The sequence below is a fragment of the Peromyscus californicus genome, unplaced genomic scaffold (genome assembly GCF_007827085.1).
Source record: "Peromyscus californicus insignis strain IS unplaced genomic scaffold, ASM782708v3 Scaffold_17__1_contigs__length_78620276, whole genome shotgun sequence".
Lineage (NCBI taxonomy): Eukaryota > Metazoa > Chordata > Mammalia > Rodentia > Cricetidae > Peromyscus > Peromyscus californicus.
The window spans coordinates 3,547,446-3,565,607 of NW_026294469.1; the positions used below are offsets into that span (position 1 = coordinate 3,547,446).

Below are 18,162 nucleotides of genomic sequence, written 5' to 3' on the forward strand. Positions count from 1 at the left end.
CAGGTTAGTGCAGCTCTCAGCTCCTCAGAGAAGTGTCTTCGTGCAGTGGGTGGTGGTTAATGTAAAAACTCACAACTGGTCAAAGTGCAGAACGTAAGTGTTTGTGGAGTGCTTAGTCACAAATGGGATGTCTATATAAACCCTGTCCTCAAGGCTCTCTGGCTATTATGGAAGAGAGTAGAAAGATTGTAAGAGCCCAAGTGGAGAAGACTGGAGCAAAACAGTGTCTTCTGGACATGACAGACCCACAGCACTCACGGACACATAGCCACTGTGTCTGGCTGCACAAGATCAAGTCAGTTAGTGATAGGGAAAGGGCTGGTGTCAGTTGCTTTTCTGCTGCTATAACAGAACACTATGGCCAAGGCAACTTAGAAAGCTTTTAATTTGGGCTCACAGTTCCGAAGGGTTAGAGCCCATGACCATCAAGGCAGGGAGCATAGCAGCAGGCAGCCAGACATGACGCTGGAGAAGTAGCTGGGAGCTTACATCTGATCCCCAAGTGTAAGGCCGAGAGTGAGCTCACTGGGAATGGTGTGCTTTTGAAGCCTCAAAGCCCACCCCCAGTGACACACCTCCTCCAACAAGGCCACACCTCTTAGTCCTTCTCAAACAGTTCCACCAACTGAGGACCAAACATCCAAGTATATGAGCCTATGAGGGCTGTTCTTGTTCAAATCACTTACAGGGCTCATGATCCCCCACCTCTAACTGAGGAGCCATGGACAGCTGGTGGCTTCTGGGGAGGGAGAGTCGGTTTTCTTTAAGGGTGTGTCCCTGATAGGTCGAGCATGCTCCGGTGGACGACCCCACACTTGTGAGTTTATGGGTAGCACAGATTGGACTTAGTGGGTTACATAAAAAATAAGTTAAAATAAAAGTAATTAAAATAAATTGTATGAAATTCTCAATAAAATATATTTTAAAATAAAAATATTGGTATCAGTATGTTCGGTATACACTTATTGTGGTCATTTAGAGAGATAATAATGTCTACAGTCACATTTTGATCAATGACAGACCAACAGAAGTCCTGTGAGATTATATGGAGCCAAAATAAAAACTCTATCACCTACTAATGTCACAGTCATAGTAAGGCTGTGGCGGGCTGGCGTGAGCAAGCCATTCAGATAAGTTTAGATGCATAAACACTGCTGTCGTGCTCAGTGCAGTAACACAGGGCACTGGTTTGCAGCCTAGCAACAGGCATCTGCATAGGTGTGTGGTAGGAGCCAGGATCTTGTAAGTATGCTTGACAAGAACAAGAGCACCTCTGAGATCACAGCCCTGTCACTGGAAGTGTGCGTGATTATAAAATTCTGACCAGCTCGGCACTCAGACCTTTTGTGGCATGCACCGTATTTTGTGACAAATGAGTATCTGGCTACATCTGGGTCTTTGGTAGTGAGCTGTCCTAGGGTAAGGATCTTATGGGAGTTGTCTCAATTTTACTAGCAATTATCCCTGTTCCTGATACAGCAGGAACACTTGACAAGTATTTTGTGGAAGAGCACTGTGCATTATCTGCAAGGAGAGATCAGCTGACCCATCGTAGAGGAATTCAGTGGTACAGAATTCTATGCTGAGACACCTGGATTGCTAACCAGAAAAAAAAAGCCACAGGTGAGTCATGAATGAGGTGATAGTCAATTTGCAATGTGTCTTTCCTTACTGAGATAAGCCAGCTTGGTGTAAAATATGTTAGCCACACTTGTGGTTAATTTTGATTGTCAACTTGATGGTATTGAGAGATGTCCAGGCAGTTAGTATAGCTCACTTCTGAGTGTACCTGTGAAGATATTGCCATATAAGGGTACTGGGGAGACCTTCCTTGAATGTGGTTGACACCATCTAACAGGCTCAGTGGGGGCCGGGCAGATGGATTAAAAGAGGAAAGAGGAGCAAGCCAGTTAGTGTAAACATTCATCTTTCTGAAACCAGGAAAAAAAAGAAAAACCCTTTTCCTTCTTTGAATTATTTCTCTTAGGTATTGCCACAACAACAAAAAGCTAGCTTTGTACAATACAGTGGCAGCAGCCTGCCTCACAAACATGAAGCTGATCCCCAGCTTTACACAGTAAACAATCGTAATTACCTGTTTTTCACCAAGCCCTTCAGAGAGTCAAAAGCGTTAATGGGGCTGGACACATAGGTCGTTGGCAGCTGAATATGTAGGTGCCCCAACTTTGATCCTCGGCACCAACTAAAGTCCACATGTGGCACAATCCTGTAATCACAACGCTTGGCAGGTGGAGGGTAAGAAGTTCAAGGTCATCCTCAACTGCTTAACAGGTTTGAGGCCTGCCTGGGACACATGCCATTCTCCCTGTCTCTAAAAAGAAAAAAAAGTATTAATGGAGTATGGAAGCAGGGACTGTTCAGCTCCAAATAAAGAACCTGAAAATGTAGATTTTTTTTTTTACATATTTTGTACATTCTGAAGAAACATTAATAATAGCAAACCTGTGCTGTTTGTGTTAGAAATAGTTTGAGTTAATCATCTCCAGATGATGCATCTGGTTTTTCAATATCATAGATTTTCTTTGTGCTGGATATTTTAAGATAATACTGTTGACAAGTACAGATATGGACAGAAGGATCCACTGAGTTTAATTAATATTAGCAAGTGGACTTGCTTAGTAATAACACTAGCAATCTCAGCACTATACTTCTGTTTCTTTTTAAGACAGGGTTACTGTGTAGCCCAAGGTGGCATCACACTCCAGGTTCTCCTGCCTCAGCATTCAAAAATTTGTCATTCAAGGTGTGTTCTCCACCGGGCAACCAGGCATTGGTCCAAGAAAGTGTCTGCACAGGCCCCGACTGGCTTTTCTCACCCTGAAGGTGACTGATTGTCTTCATATTCCACATGAAGATATGGAAGCTCGGAGAGCTGAGCTAAAATTGCCGCAGGTCACAGTTAATGCACTGCAAGGTCGGGGCGTGGCCCATGTCTAGCCTCCTGGTCTAACACCCCTCCTCTTTACCGTGCAGTATATGAACTGGTTTTGCGAGGGTTGAACACCCACCATATGCTCTGGACTCTCCAGGAAGACCTGACTACACCTAGAGACTTGGAGCCGAATCCAGTCTGAGAAGAATTACCAAAACTATTGCTTCCACTCGAGATAAATTCACCTGTGTGGTCACAAGCGGAGTTTGTGATTAGAGAGAAGTGCTGGGAGGGGCCGTTCCCCAATCCACCTAAGAAAGGGTTAATAATCTAGGCACAGTGATGCTGGGACTGTCAGTAAGAACTGAAGTAACAGTACGTGAAATGAGAAAAATGCATTTCTGTCCTAGGTAAAGACCGGGTAGCGGGAAAAACTATTCACAACAGCAATATGTGTTTGCTTTCAAGACACCACAGGAGAAAGCCCACCCTGCAGTGCACGGAGCCCACTGTTTCTTTTGACACCCACCTCATCCATGGGACCAGAGTTGCTCCCTTTCTGGAGACTTGGCAGACCCAGATCTTGAAACCAGTGAGAGTCTTCTCTCCAGAGACCTGGCCCGGGACAGAAAAGAGATGGAGCAGGGTAGTGATGGAAACGGAAGAGAAGACTTAAAGGGAAGAGAGATGTGTGTTGGGGGTAGAAGAGAATGTGTGTGAGATATTATCTGAAAAGTAAAAGGGGACACTATTCCCCCTCAAAGACATGGCATTTGAGGGCTGGCAATGGGGCTCTCCTTGCTTGAGCTATTGAGCCCGGGGGTGGGGGTGGGGGGTGGACTGTGCCATCTGGAGGAAGGACACAGGTCTCTTCCAGTTTTTATGAATCTACAGTGGTAGAGTATGGCTCCTAATAAACACCTTGTTAAGTAAGCCCTGCTGATGTCCATCAGGTATTCCATTTGGAGACAGGCACATGAGGAGATGTCTGGAAGGGATGACTTCCTGCCCTGGAGTAATTTCTGTGCTCTGTAGGGCAGCTTGAGTGGCATGCATCAAGCTTAAGAAATGGTTCTCAACCTGTGGGTCCTGACCCCTTTGACAACTCTCTATCTCAAAAAAAATGTTTATATTATGATTCATAACAGTAGCAAAATTACAGTTATGAAGTAGTAACAAAAATAGTTTTATGGTTGGGGTCACTACAAAATAAGAAACTGTATTAAAGGGTCACAGCATTAGTAAGGTTGAGACCCACTGTCTTAGGGTTTTTAATTGCTGTGAAGAGACACCATGACCATGGCAAATCTTATAAAGGAAAACATTTCATTGGGCTGGCTTACAGTTCCGAGGTTTAGTCCATTATCATCATGGCAGGACATGGTAGCATGCAGGCAGACATGGTGCTGGAGAAGGAGCTGAGAGTTCTACATCATGATCTGCAGGCATAAGGAAGTGAACTGTGTCTCACTGAGTGTAGCTTGAGCAGAGACCTCAAAGTTCACCCCCACAGTGACACACTTCCTCCAACAAAGCCACACCTCCTAATAGTGCAACTCCTCATGGGGGCTATTTTCTTTCAAACCACCACATTCTACTCCCTGGCCCCTAAAGGCTTGTAGTCATTTCATAATGCAAACATGCATTCAATCCAATTTCAAAAGTCCCCCTAGTCTGTAACAGTCTCAAACTGATTTAAAAGTCTAAAGTTCAAAGTCTCTTCTGAGATTCATGAAATCTCTTAACTGTAATCCCCTGTAAAATCAAAATAAAAAAAACAGATCACATGCTCCTAACATATAATGAATGGCACAGGATATATATTACCATTCCAAAACAAAGGGGAGGGCATAGTGAGGAAATACTGGACCAAAGCAAGACCAAAAACCAGCTGGACAAACTCCAAACTCTGCGTCTCCATGTCTGATGTCAAAATGCTCTTCAGATCTCCAACTCCTTTCAGCTTTGTTGACTGCAGCATAATTCTTTCTCTTGGGCTGGTTCCACTGCCTGTTAGCAGCTTTCCTCAGGAGGTATCCAATGGCCCTGGCATCTCCAAAATCTTGGGGTCTCTAAGGCAATCCAGCTTCACCTTCACAGCTTCACTCAGTGGCCTCTATGGGCCTCCATGCAGGGACACCCCTGACATATGCCTGGCCTCAGAGGCTTTCCTAGTCATGGAGAAAGATTCCATAATCTCTTTCTTCTGTCCTTGACTCTAAAGCCAGAACCATGTGGCCAAACCTGCCAAGTTCTGCTGCTTACTGGTATGGGAACATGGCCCCCTTGTTTAATTACATCTTCACCAGCTTTCTGTCCTTCACTGCCTAAGCTTGGGTGTTCTGGAACTCACTCAGTCTGGCCTCAAACTTAGAGATCCACCTGACTCTATCTCCTGAGTGCTAGGATTAAAGGTATGTACAACCACACCTGGACCTAAACTATTCTTTAATTCCTTTCCACAAATTGAAAGCTTAGCTGGGTGGGGTCTTGCCCTGAGATCACCACTCTCTCTATTCCATTTCTTAATCTGTTTATTTCCTTGAACACAGGACTTGGCTCCATTCCACTTATGGTGCCCTTTTCTCCTTAAATTGTACATTTTGTATTTTTCCTTGCTCAGCTTGCTGCTTTTCATTATGAATCTTTATAAGCATGAATACTAGTAACCACACAACAGAGTCTACAATATGCTATTTTAAGATTTCCTCTGCCAACGGAATTAATTCAAATCTCTTCACTTTAGCCTCAGGTAGACTTTTTGGACAAGGGCCAAAAGCAGCCACATTCTTCACCAAAATGTCACAAGAACAATCTCTAGACAACATGCTAAAATTCTTTTCTTCTGAAACATCTTGAGCCAGGCCCCCACAGTTCAAATCTTCCAGGTTCCCACTAGGATGGCTCATTAAGCAGTGTTTAAAGCATTCCACTGCTTCTAAACCAAAGTCCCAAAGTCCAAATTCCTCCAAACAAAACCATGGTCAGGCTTGTCACAGCAATATCCCATCCCTGGTTCCAACTTCTGCCTTATTAGGGTTTTTGTTGCTGTGAAGAAACACCATGACCATGACAACTCTTATAAAGGAAAACATTTAATTGGGGCTGGCTTACAGTTCAGAGGTTTAGTCCATTATCATCATAGCATGTGATGTGCAGGCAGACCTGGTGCTGGAGAAAGAGCTGAGTGTTCTACATTTTGGTCCACAGGCAGCAGGAAGTAAACTGTGTCACACTGAGTGTAGCCTGAGCAAAGCACACCTCAAAGCTCATCCCCACCGTGACATATTTCTTCCAACAAAGCCATACCTCCTAATAGTGCCACTCCATATGGGGGCCATTTTCTTTCAAACCACCACATCCACTGAGCTAGAGAAACACCCATGGGGTAACACTCACTCCTCTCCTCTGAAGCAAGCTAGTGACTACCACTTGTGAGAAGAAAAAAGATCTGCTACCCAGTTTTCCATACTGAACCTTGAGCTTACTTGTCTTCTAATTAAGAGCAGCTCAGCCATTTTTACCCCACCCCAGCCTAGTAAAAGGGCTATGCATTCTTCTACTCTCCTTGGCATTCCAGACATTTGCAGAACTGACTGCAGATTTATAAAAAAATAAACAAAGACACGCTGTTTCTATTGGTAGCTTTACCAAAGAGTTCTTTCAATGGCACCCCAGAACAATTACATTTTCTTAAGGTACTTTTGTAGAATGCTGTATTCCAGTTGTAACAGCCATTGCCATCTTAATTACAGCAGTCCTGACATTCCCTCCTAGAAGAAGGGAGCAGTGATGGCATCAGACCTGGACCTGGGGTCCCAGCCTCTGCTCCTACACCTCTTTCCCAGAATCACCTCTTTCATATGTGGTCCTGTGTGAGCTGTAGCTATCTCCGGGTGCCAGGAGGGGCTGAAATAGATGGATTGTGGAAGGCTAACTGAATGGAGGATTCTGTCTGTGCATCTGTGAGGAAGTTGTCCATGGGTCAGACTTTCTGATGAGGTAGGTACTATGGATTAGTGCCACTGAGCACCCGGGGGGCAGACGTGAGAGGAGGAGGGAAAAGCTGGTGTTGGTCACAGGATTGAAGCTCCAGATACAGCCTCGTTTTGGAAACCCCCTACGTGAACCAGCAAATTTGTTTCTCTAAGGTAAATTGGGTCAGGGTTTTCTGTTGTTCGCAATAAAAATACCACAGCAGTATGTGTGGTGAAGTAACAGCATTTGCAGTTTTGTTTCTATAGTGGGGTGGATGCAGCATTAGAGACTATTGGCCATCAGCATAGCAGGAGGGCTGTCGAAAGGAAATGAGCTGTAGCTTCCTCCCCCTGTAGCTTCCTGCTCTTCTACCCCTCCGCTGCTGAAGGACATACTCGGGTAAATCCTAGCTGCTAAAGTCAAGTGCACTGAAGACTTTGCTTTACAGGAGCGTACGTCGGGTCCTACATTGTCAAGTGGAAGACACTGAGAACGTTAGGAACCCAGATTTTCCTTCCCTTTCAATGGAGTAGACCTCGTGACCTTTTAACTATTCACTGTGATCTGTGCTTATTATCTATCAAAGATAGCAGTCAACCACACTTCCCAACCTGCTAGGAGAAATGTGGCAGTGTGGCATTGCCGACCACAGCATCCTCTTGGGGTTCGGGAGCCCCTTTGAATCCCCTTGACTGTGGGCAGTATTGAGAAGTGAACCCCCAGTGTCAGATGTGGGGAGCAAGCTCTCCACTGCTGAGCCCCGGCCATCACTTGAATCCTTTTCATATCCTTTACCACTGAGCAGATGTTTTCAAGTATCCATTTATAATTTATAAGTAGCTGAATTATTTTGTGTCTGATTAAACCTCACTTTGCATATATATCAGGTGTGTTACTCTGTAGACTTCACCCTCTGTCTATGCTGGGGAGCTGGACAACTACCCTGATGTTTGTTAATCCACTGTGGTGGGCCCTTGAGATAAAACTAGCCTCACAGAAATTACTTTGTCTTTTCTGACTCCCCATCCGCTGCAGGGCCCCAAATCCAGCTTGTTAACAATACCCATGGCCTCACAAATTGCTTGAAATTCCTTTTTTGTCCCCCCCCCCATTTCCCCAGCTATAATACATAGAGGACTGGGCTCTGTTCCCCTCCCCAGGTGGAAGAGGGGCAGCTGTCTCCCAACTTTGACATTGTCCTCTGGGCTCGCCTCCCCTGCTGCCTACATTGGGCAGGTACTGGGAGTGGATGCTCTAGGGGCCCAAAGTTCAGGCCGCCTGTGAGTGGAAGACACTTGGCCAGGCTGGCAGCATGAATGCAGGAGATGCTGTGAGGTCAGGGTCTAATGTGGAATCAGTGGGCAGAATGGTCCTGAAGATCTCCTGACGGCTTGCCCACCAAAATGTGTCTACACATGAATTCATTAAAGAGACCCTGGCCCTGTGCCACTTGGGATCTGCTCTCTACTCAGTGGGATGTGTACCCCCCAGCATCCTTTCTTATCAAGGATGCCATTCAGATCCCCTATAAATGGGTCATTACAGTACCCAAGAAAACAGGTTACAGTCTGAATGCCATTAAGGCCAGTGACAATGCTTACAGCTGAGACTAACTCTACTTCAAGAGCACTTAAAGGGTCAATTTGTAAAGTCTTTCTTAGCATAAATGCCATAATTCCTAAATTAGATGGTACCATGTCCAGGCAGAGACACATTTTTTTTATTTTAGTGTTCCAATTTATTTCAGTTATTGTCGAGTGTTATCTTAAACTGTAATTCCAGCAGCCCAGAGGCTGAGGCAGGAGCATTGTAGTGAGTTCAAGGCCAATCTGGGCTACAGAGTAAAACCGTCTCAAACAGACAATGATTTTACAACAGCAGTACAGAACAGCTAGACTTGAGGCATGGGCCTGTTGTCCTAGTTGGTTGGGAGGCCAGGAAGGGTGACTGAGCCCAGGAATTCCAGGCCAGCCTGAGTAGCATAGTGAGATCCTGTAAGAAAGGAGAGAGAGAAGTCTAACAGCTGAGAGGCAGCAGCTGGCGTCACTCTTAAATTTCGTGGGTGAAAATGAGATATGGAGTTAGATTGCCTTGTAAGGAATGGTGCAAATAACTGTGAAACTAACACATGGCGAGTTTAAATTACTGTATGTGTGACAGTATCTGTTAAGCTCACTATAGTGTTGGATGCTATATTCGAGGGAATGTCTAGATCTGGGTATGAATGGTCTTGATGTTTAAAAGCCATTCAGCAGGGGAGTTTCTTCTAATTGAAGTGAATGACCTCTAAGGCAGGGAAGCTAGTCCATTTTGAATGTACATAATCCTCTTTTTTTTTTTGAAGATTTATTTATTTATTATGTATACAGTGTTCTGTCTACATGTATCCTTGCAGACTAGAAGAGGGCACCAGATCTCATTATAGATGGTTGTGAGCCACCATGTGGTTGCTGGGAATTGAACTCAGGACCTCTGGAAGAGCAGCCAGGGCTCTTAACCTCTGAGCCATCTCTCCAGCCCTAAACATAATCTTCTAACACTATTGTTTAACTGCTAAAGTAAAGGAGATAACATTTTTAAAACTCATAAACCGATTTCTTTTTTGTGTCTAAACGGTGCATGCAGACACCACCAGCTCACTGTCTGAAGTGAGGCTGCCTCTCTGATTAAATTATCACCTTTGGCATTTTGCTGACTTTGGCTGACATAAAAACCACAGCTTTATTTGTTTCACTGGCATGGAAGTGTAGTCGTCAGGGTGCTAAGAGAACACATACATTCTAACAGCTCACTTCTTAATAGTTTTAAATATTTAGCTGTGTGGCACAGGGACCCTCGTCTCTCCTCAGCTCTAAGGTTGGTGGTGGGCCCCAGCAAGTGGTCCAAGCGCTGGAGGCCACGCCCCCACCGCCCACCTGCTCGGGGATTGGCTGCCTTGGGCCTAGTGGGCGGCCCGGGTCGGGACGAAGTTGGGGGTGCCGGGCGCTGGACTTCCAAGGGTTCTGACACTTAGAGCCCAGCCAAAGCCACCTGGGTGTCCTGCCGCGCTCTGTCGCAGCGGACCAGGAGTTCTCTGACCCCGAGTCAAAGCTCCCCCGCCCGCCCAGTGCGTCCGGGGTCCATCCTATCCCGGGAGGACTGGGCCTTGGGGCCTCGCGTGGGTGTCAGCAGCCTGGGCACTCGCCGGGGGCCGCTGGGGCCGGTTCCGGGGCCCGGAGGGGCTGCGGGAAGCGGAGGCGGCTCGGGAGTGGCTGGATCGAAGCGGGCGCAGACACCCGAAACGGCTGGGGTGGCCGCGAGCCGGCTGCTGAGTAATCCTGGGCGGCGGGTGGGGGCGGCCCGGCGCCCACGTTCCCCGCGCCGCAGCCGGGCGGCGGCTCCGCCTTCGCGTCCCTCCCCGCCCCCTGCCGGCTGCTGTGCTCGGCTCCCGGCAGGTCGGAGCGGGGCTCGGGGAGCGCGGGCCGCTGCAGCCGCCTCCCGCACCTCGCCTCGGCCCGCGCGGAGCCTCGTGCGCCCATGGCCGGCTCGGAACAGCAGCGGCCGCGGCGGAGGGACGAAAGCGAACCGGACGCGGCGGCAGCGGCGGCGGCGGCGGCGGCGGCGGCGCCCCTGCAGGACGCGGAGCTGGCCCTGGCTGGCATCAACATGCTGCTCAACAACGGCTTCAGGGAGTCGGATCAGCTTTTCAAACAATACAGGTGACACCGCTCTCCCGACTCTCTGCCCCGGCTGCGCGCACCGGGTGGTCACCTCGCGACCTGCCGCTGCTCTCTTCCCTGCTCCCCTTCGCCTCCCAGGGCTTTATCTGCAGCCTTTGCCGTGCGCCTTGGCCCCATCCTCCTCCCTACCCCACCCCCCGCTGCGTTGTCCCTTCCCTCCCAGACACCGCATTTCCTGCTCACTTTCTGCCCTCCTCGGAGTGCCCAGTGTCTTCTCTGCTGCTTTCCAGCAGTCGCCTGGTCCCCCACCGCACATTGGCTTAGGGGACTGATGCATCGGAGGCAGCGGCGAGCCTGGCACTTGCAGGGTTGAGACTCTGGCTCCCGTGCTGCCTGGGCAGCCTTTGTGACCCCAGCGCCGCCCGAGGCACCCGTGCCGGGTCCTTGTGTGGCGCTCTGCTTTGTATCCTTCGGCATCCCCGATGCTTTTGTTGTTTAAAGACAGTGTAGTGTAATTATCGCGCTGTGCAGAAACTTACAAATTTCAGACCAAACTCTGATCGCCTATCTCTGCCTATCCTTTCAAAACCTCAGTCTTCGAAATGAGTTACTGATGTCTTTCAAGAGGTGGATTTATTAAGAATTTCTCTAGTCAGAAGAAAGTAAAGGGAATATGTATATATGTATATATATATATATATACATACATACATACATACATACATATATATATATAACGGAAGAATGGAAAAGGAAACACGCGTGTTCAGTCTTTGAAAAAATTCTACTCAAGAACTAAGTCTAGTAGCTTTCCTGCTGTTGTGGAAGGATCCTTCCCTTCCCTGGGAACGTAAAACCTCCAGGTGTCCTGCTTCAGGAAGCGAACTGGTTTGCCCTGTGAATGTAGACAGGCAGTCGGATGCCTAGAGGCCGTCCTGAACATGTTTAAGGGCGTATGCTTCGGAGTTTCTTGAAGGCTGTAGTTTAGATTGAAATTAGCGAATCGCAGTGTAGTTGTGCTGGAGAATTGAGTGTGTTAGCAAATGAGAAATGCTTAGACTTCAAAGAATGGCGGTTTCCACTGAGCCCAGCGACTGCACTACAAACAGCAAAAGCAGGTATCTTGCAACTAGGAACTTTTCACTACGCCTGGTTTACTTTGTTGTTTTTCTTTTGAGACATAGTCTATTATTTGTAGCTCAGGCTAGCCTCGATCTTCCTGTGTCAGGGATTATAGGCTTGCACCCCACACCTTGGCTCTACTGTAGGTTAACTTTTAAGTCAGCTCCTTGACAGGTCTGAAAATGAAAACATTTGAACTCACTCAAAATGTCTTATTTAAAACACACACACACATACACACACACACACACACACACACACACACACACACACACACACACAATTTTGATTTGAGCTGAGTTTCATCCAAGGCTTTGATGGAGGATTTTTTAAAAGTTACTAATTCTATATTATGGCTTGCTCATAGGTTTGTTTTAATTAAAAAAAAATTTTTTTTTGAAACAGAGTTTCACTATGTAGCCTTGGCTAGCCTGAAACTCACTAGATAGACCAAGTGGTAATGTTCCTGTCACATGGAAAGCAGGAACCTTTTTCTTTATTTAGCCTCGTGGTTCTCATCCTGTGGGTTGCAACCCCTTTGGCAAGCCTCGATCTCCAAAAATATTTACATTACAATTCATAACAGTAGCAAAATGACAGTTATGAAGTAGCATCAAAAATAATTTTATGGTTGGGGGGTCACCACAGCATGAGGAACTGTATTAAAGGGTTAAGAAGGTTGAGAAGCATTGACCAGTTTCATGGGAGGTCAACAGAGGGCTGGTGACAGAGATGCATCTTAATGGAATTTTTCTGTAGGGAAGGAGACCAGGAAATGTGTAGCTGGGAGCTGTCTACTGTGTTTTCCAATGGGAACTGGGGATAAGGAAGAAGAAAAATATTGTGATACCTGTTTTTTGCCAAGCACAAGTACCAGCCGCATTCCTTCATCCATTCTCACTGTTAGTGCGGCAGTGAGGTCCATCACCCCGGTTCTAAATCAAGACTTGGGTTTCACCGTTCTTCCTCCGTTGCTAAGTTTGTGAGACAGTTGCAGTCTGCCCTGGACCTTATTCCCAGTGTTGTTACTGCTTTAGTTGGGATGGAGGGAGAGAAGACAGAATGACTGACAGCATTATCCCATCAGCTTCCCCTCGCTCCATCTGCTGTGTTGGGATGCGGAAAGACCTTGCGTTCCTCCCACTTCCAACATGTGCTGCTTCTCACCCATGGGCTGGGAAGCACATTGCATAGAAGGACGGTCAGAAACTGGCTTCGACTGGGGCTCTGGTCTAGCCCTGCCCCGTTGTGGATGCTGACTTTCAGTTTCTCAAAAACTGCTTCATTGCCTATAAGACGAAGGTAGTGGTGACGTTTCCCATTGCAGTGTGACTGACGGTTAAACATAACAGGAAGAGAGCTGGGGACAGGGATGCAGCTCAGCTGGTTGGGTTCTTGCCTCCTGTGCATGAAGCCTTGGATCCGATTCCTAGGCTTCTGCACCACTTAAACTGGGTGTGGTGGTACATGCTTAAGAGTCCCAGCATTCTGGAGTAAAGGCTGAGGATCAGGATGGGAAGGTTATCTTTGGCTACATAGTGAATGTGAGACCGTTCTGGGATACAAGAGACACTGTCTCAGACAGACAAACAAATTAAAAAACAAAAACAAAAAACAACCCAGTATTAACAAGAATCATCAGATCCTGACGCCAGGTGTGCATGCAGTTATAACTAGCCACCTTGGTACGCCGTGTGTGCAGGCTGTGAAGGCTAGCCATCTCGGTGTTTGTTGCTGCCACCACCATTTCAGCACAAGGCAGAATGCCCCGTTTGTGCAGCTAGCTCTTACAGATACATTTTAGATGACATCTGCTTTATTTACTTATTTAGTGCATGTGTGTGGGGAGGTACATATCATGTGGTGCCTGGGGATCAAGCTGGTATCGTCCGGTTTGGCGGTGAGCACCTCTACCACCTGAACCGTCTTGACAGTCCCGAGCTCTTCTGCATGATGCTCTCCTCATGGACCACATTTGACCGTCATATGATACTTTAGGAAAGTTTTTTTTTTTTTCCTGTCCAGCCGTGAATGACCTGCTGGACACTCAGCACTGACTTGGTGGCCAGCGTTTGAGTGTCACTTCTCGCTCTGCTTGTCCGCAGGGGTGGGAACCAGAGCCCCAGCTCTTGTTTTATCTGAGCTGCTCCATTTACCAGTAAAGACCCAGGAGTCAGATATTGGGGTGAAAACCTGATAGATCAAAGAGATGGCGGAGGAGCAACCAGGTGACCTTCCCCTTTTTACCAGAGACCCAGCAAGCATCTCTCCACACATTCCAGACCAAAAAAGACCATGAATCTCTAAGTCTCTCCCTACTACTTACTTGTGCCTCTCTATCCAGCTCCCTGGGTCCTCCACACTCTCTCTGGCTCATTCTTGTCAACCAGTCGCTGGCTCCACCCCTGACCCAAGGTTAATTTTATTAACAGTCTTGGAGTTTCACAACACCATCAAATACCCCACAACACTAGCTGTTTCCTTCTTGCTGTCTTCTAACAGTGGCCTACTCCACTTTCTGGTAAAAGTCCTCTCCTTCAGACAAACAAAGAAACACTGTCTATTTAGCATTATCATAACTTTTTTTTTTAAGTAAGAAGGTCATTTTCTCATGCCACATTAAGGAGATGAGAAGTTTCATCAATAGGTACCACATGAGCAATGGTCACTTGTAGAAACTGCTTACAATGAAAGCCATTTTGGATTGTATAGCACAGATGTGTCTCCATGGGGATTAGAAATACCCGCCCAGCGGAGACCCTGCTAACTCTGCTCCTCCTGCAAATGGCAGTGTCTGTGTGCTCAGCCACTGTCGGGCACTTGGAGATGTCTCCACAGAGACCAGGACAGGTTTGTGCTGTGGTATGAATGTACTTTGTGTCTCTCTGCTGTATTGAATTTAAAGGCCTAGCTGTCCAAAGAGATGGAACCTTTGGGAGATGGTTAAAGCCTTGGCACTATTGGAAGGGGGAACCTTTAGGAGGTGGGACCTAGTCAGAGGTTCTTAGGTCACCCGGGGCTTGAGCGTATTTCTCATGGCACCTTCTGGTAGTTCTTAAAAGTCTGTCACAAAAGGAGGAAGCCTGGCCCTACCTGTGTTCTTTATCTCTACCCGTGCCATGTGACTCCATACGCCTGTATAAGCTGCCTTCATGTACCACTGACTGCCCCCTTACCAGGGTATCAGCTGATCATGGACTGTGACCCTCCATAGCACTGAGCTTAAGAAGAATTTCTGTAAAAGTACTCCCTGTCAGGCATTTTGTTATAGTAAGGAAAAGCTGTCTGGCTAATGCCTCAGGACTGTTCTGCTTTGAGCCCAAGGCCGTGCTTGTCAGTTCATGATACTCCTGTTCCCAGAGCTCAGGGCTCTCATGCAGTTGTCCACACATTGAGCGGCTGTTGGCTTGTGTGACCCACACTCAAGCCTTGGGGCTGATGATAAGACAAAGTTGGTGAGGTGCCTGAGAGTCTCAGTGTTGGAGAGGCTAGGAAACCACTCACAGGTCATTGTAGTGTGCAGAGGTGAACAGTGCCGAGCCCAGCCAGAGGACATTTTACAGAGGAAATGCTGCCCGAGCTTCATGCAGAGGAAGTCAGTTGAAGGAGAGGAGCTGGGGGAAGATGAAAAGAAGGATGTGAGAGATGGTGTGGTTTAAGCTAGGTTTGGGGGAGGAGCCGGTGGAAACCCAGGTAGGGCAGACATGGAGGGTCAAAGCTGCAGTGTGCTGAGTAGCAGCTGATGTTGCGTGGATGGTTTTTCTGTTTTTTGCTTTCCTCTCTCCTCTGGTTGGTGCATGTTACCTGGGAGTCGGTGATTTTTTCTTAGGGCTGTTTTGCTGTTAGATATCAGCTCCCTGTTCCCCGAGACAGTTGTGTGTTTGTGCTGTCATGACCATAATTCACTCCTGGGGTTCCTCCATCCCGATGTGACACGGTTGTTTCCTCTTTATGTCTTGAAGGTCTTTTAATCAGAGGGCTGGTAGGAGAGGGGGCAGATGTGAAGCTCTGAGGATAACCAGATGTGGAGCGCCAATGAGCTTGGTCATTTCTGTTCCCATAGGAATTACCTGACATTTAGCCTCCATCCTCCCGTGATGGCTACCGTCACATCCCCTGCTTTCTCTCTTGTCATCTTTTTTTGGGGGGAGGGGAGACAGGGTCTCATGTAGCCCAAGCTAACTTCAAACTTACTATGTAACAGAGAATGAGACTGAACTTCTGATACACCTACCCCTCTACCTCCCGAGTGGTGAGGTGACAGGCATGCCCTTCACCATGCCCAGTTTATGTGGTGCTAGGGATCAAATTCAGGGTTCCCTGCCTTTTAGGTATGATTCTACCAACTGAGCTGCATCCCACCCATCTCTTGGCATCATTTTGACAAGGTCTTATTCTGACAGTATTACTACCAGTTTCTGGCTGTGGATATTACTGAAGTAATAAGCATATTAAAGAATATGCTGAGAATGCATAGAATCCTGTGTTCAATCCCAAGCATGGCAAATGTGTGTATGGGCCATTAAGCATGCACCAATGTTAAATATGCACAAATAAGTAAGGATTTGATAGAGAAAGAAGACATAGGTAAGATTATGAATTCTGTTTTTCTTTTTCATTTTAAATTACAAAATGTCCCAAAGCGTTAAAAGTAAAAGAAAGAAAACTTTGTGATAAATAATGTGTGTGTGTGCACATGTGTGCAATGAGTGTACAGATCCTAAACTGCTTAGCACAGTTATGGAACATGTTATGGAGTTGTGTACTGTATGTCTGTATTTTGAGAACATGTTGACTGTGGAACTAGGATTATTGCTGCAGAGATGGTTTGGTATCATTCAGGGGGTAGAAAGTATGGTCTACCAGCCAGTGCCGGCCTGCTGTCTGTCTTTGCAAATAAAGTTTTATTGGGCCGCAGCCGTACTCATTTGATCATCTCTGGCCTGTAGCTGCTTGTGCATCACAACTTCAGCAATAGGTAGTTGTGACAGACCGTAAGCTAGCCCAGGTACAAACCATGTCGGGCTGGTAGGGCCCAAGCTTCTTCCCCGCTCCACACCGCGTCAGACCAGTGGAAGGCAGAAGCTGAGAGGCTGTAGGAAGCTCAGGGGTGGTAGGGTAGCTCAGCTTTGCTGCTGGAGTCTGGATAAATCCTTAGATGCAGAAATTCAAGAAAAATAGAGGACTGCGAGCAAAAATGGTTTGAGGGACTGGTAGAAACGCTAGTAAGTTCGTCTGTTGACTCTTCTGTCTTCCTCCCTTCGGGGGTGGAAGGCTCATGTTGATTTCCTTCCACCTGTTGTAGTTCATGGAAAGGTCCCAATTAAATATTCCTTCAGAATTCATTTAACTGAAGTGGGATTCTTTTTAAAAATGCAGTTGCCCATAGAATAATGGGAGGGCTTAGAGGAAATTAATAGCACCCCCCCAAAAGTGCCCACCCTCCCAAAGCCTTAGGTTGTGGCGTGGGTGCGTTCACACATACGTGCGCGCGCGTGCGCACACACACACACACACACACACACACATTTGTACAGATGCAAAGTTAAGAGTGGGCCTCCAGAAAGTCTGTATGCTCTGAGTCACTCCCACTGTGGTGACAGCTACGTCAGTTAGACGACATGTTTCCTCTAAGCCAGTCGAGAAAAGCCCTATGAAGTTTTGAGGAGGCTAAGAAAACAAGAGAGAAATAATATTGGATCATGGAGACTTTTCTATTGTATTTTTTAAGATTCATTTTAATCTTTAATTTTATGTATGTGTGAATGGGTGTATGTGCATGTGAGTGCATTGCCCACAGGAGCCAATAGAGGGCATCAGATCACTCTAGACCTGAAGCTGTAGGTAGTAATGTGCTGCCTGACATAGATGTTGGAACTAAACTTGGGTCTTCAGCACCAGCAGTAAGTTACTGCCAAGCCATCTCTCCATCCTTCCTTCTAGTCTAGTTAACGAAACCATTTGTAGATCTCAAGTGTTTCTACCTTTCACAGGCTGTTTGAGCTTTACATACACCATTTTCTCACCCAGGTTTCTTTAGCAACAGCAGTGAGACTTGAGAGGGGTTAATGCAAAGGCCTCAAGGAAAAGAAAGCGCTAAAGAAATACAGGAAGCCAATGGCTGTGTAGGCCAGATGAAGTTCCCCTCAATTTTAAAACTCCGTCTAGTACTAACTCACACTGTGAGAGGGAATGAGGCAGGGTGGGGAAGAACTGGTGTCTACCTTACGCTATTCTCTGTGGTTTCACTTTTCATAGTTTCAGTTACTCACAGTCAACCACAGTTTGAAAATGTTACAAGGAATGTTCTAGATATAAACAACTCATACATTTTTATTTTATTTCATTTTAGTTTTTTGAGACAGATTCTCACTGTAGCCCAGGCTAGCTTCAAACTCCTGCCTCAGACTCCAAGTCCTGGGATTACGGGTGTGTGTCACCACATCTGGCCAATTCATACATTTGTAATACTTTATTATAATACATTGTTATTAATTGTATTTTATTGTT

The 18,162-nt window shown here is 46.7% G+C and overlaps 1 protein-coding gene and 1 long non-coding RNA gene across 2 annotated transcripts in view; one reads left to right on the forward strand and one right to left on the reverse strand.

Annotated features, from left to right (window-relative positions):
- Positions 1-1,069: 1,069 nt before the first annotated feature.
- Positions 1,070-11,147, reverse strand: LOC128112545 (uncharacterized). The gene is made up of 4 exons (XR_008219015.1): positions 10,774-11,147; positions 4,237-4,332; positions 3,423-3,508; positions 1,070-2,332 (listed from the first exon to the last, which is right to left on the reverse strand). It is a non-coding gene; the product is annotated as an uncharacterized LOC128112545 (long non-coding RNA).
- The window catches only part of Ttc39c (tetratricopeptide repeat domain 39C), a 95,650-nt gene continuing 87,341 nt past the window's right edge, over positions 9,854-18,162 (forward strand). The window contains exon 1 of the mRNA XM_052741556.1: positions 9,854-10,569. Within this exon, the coding sequence (XP_052597516.1) occupies positions 10,388-10,569 (182 nt within the window). The 5' untranslated portion in view covers positions 9,854-10,387. The remainder of the gene's footprint in view (positions 10,570-18,162) is intronic.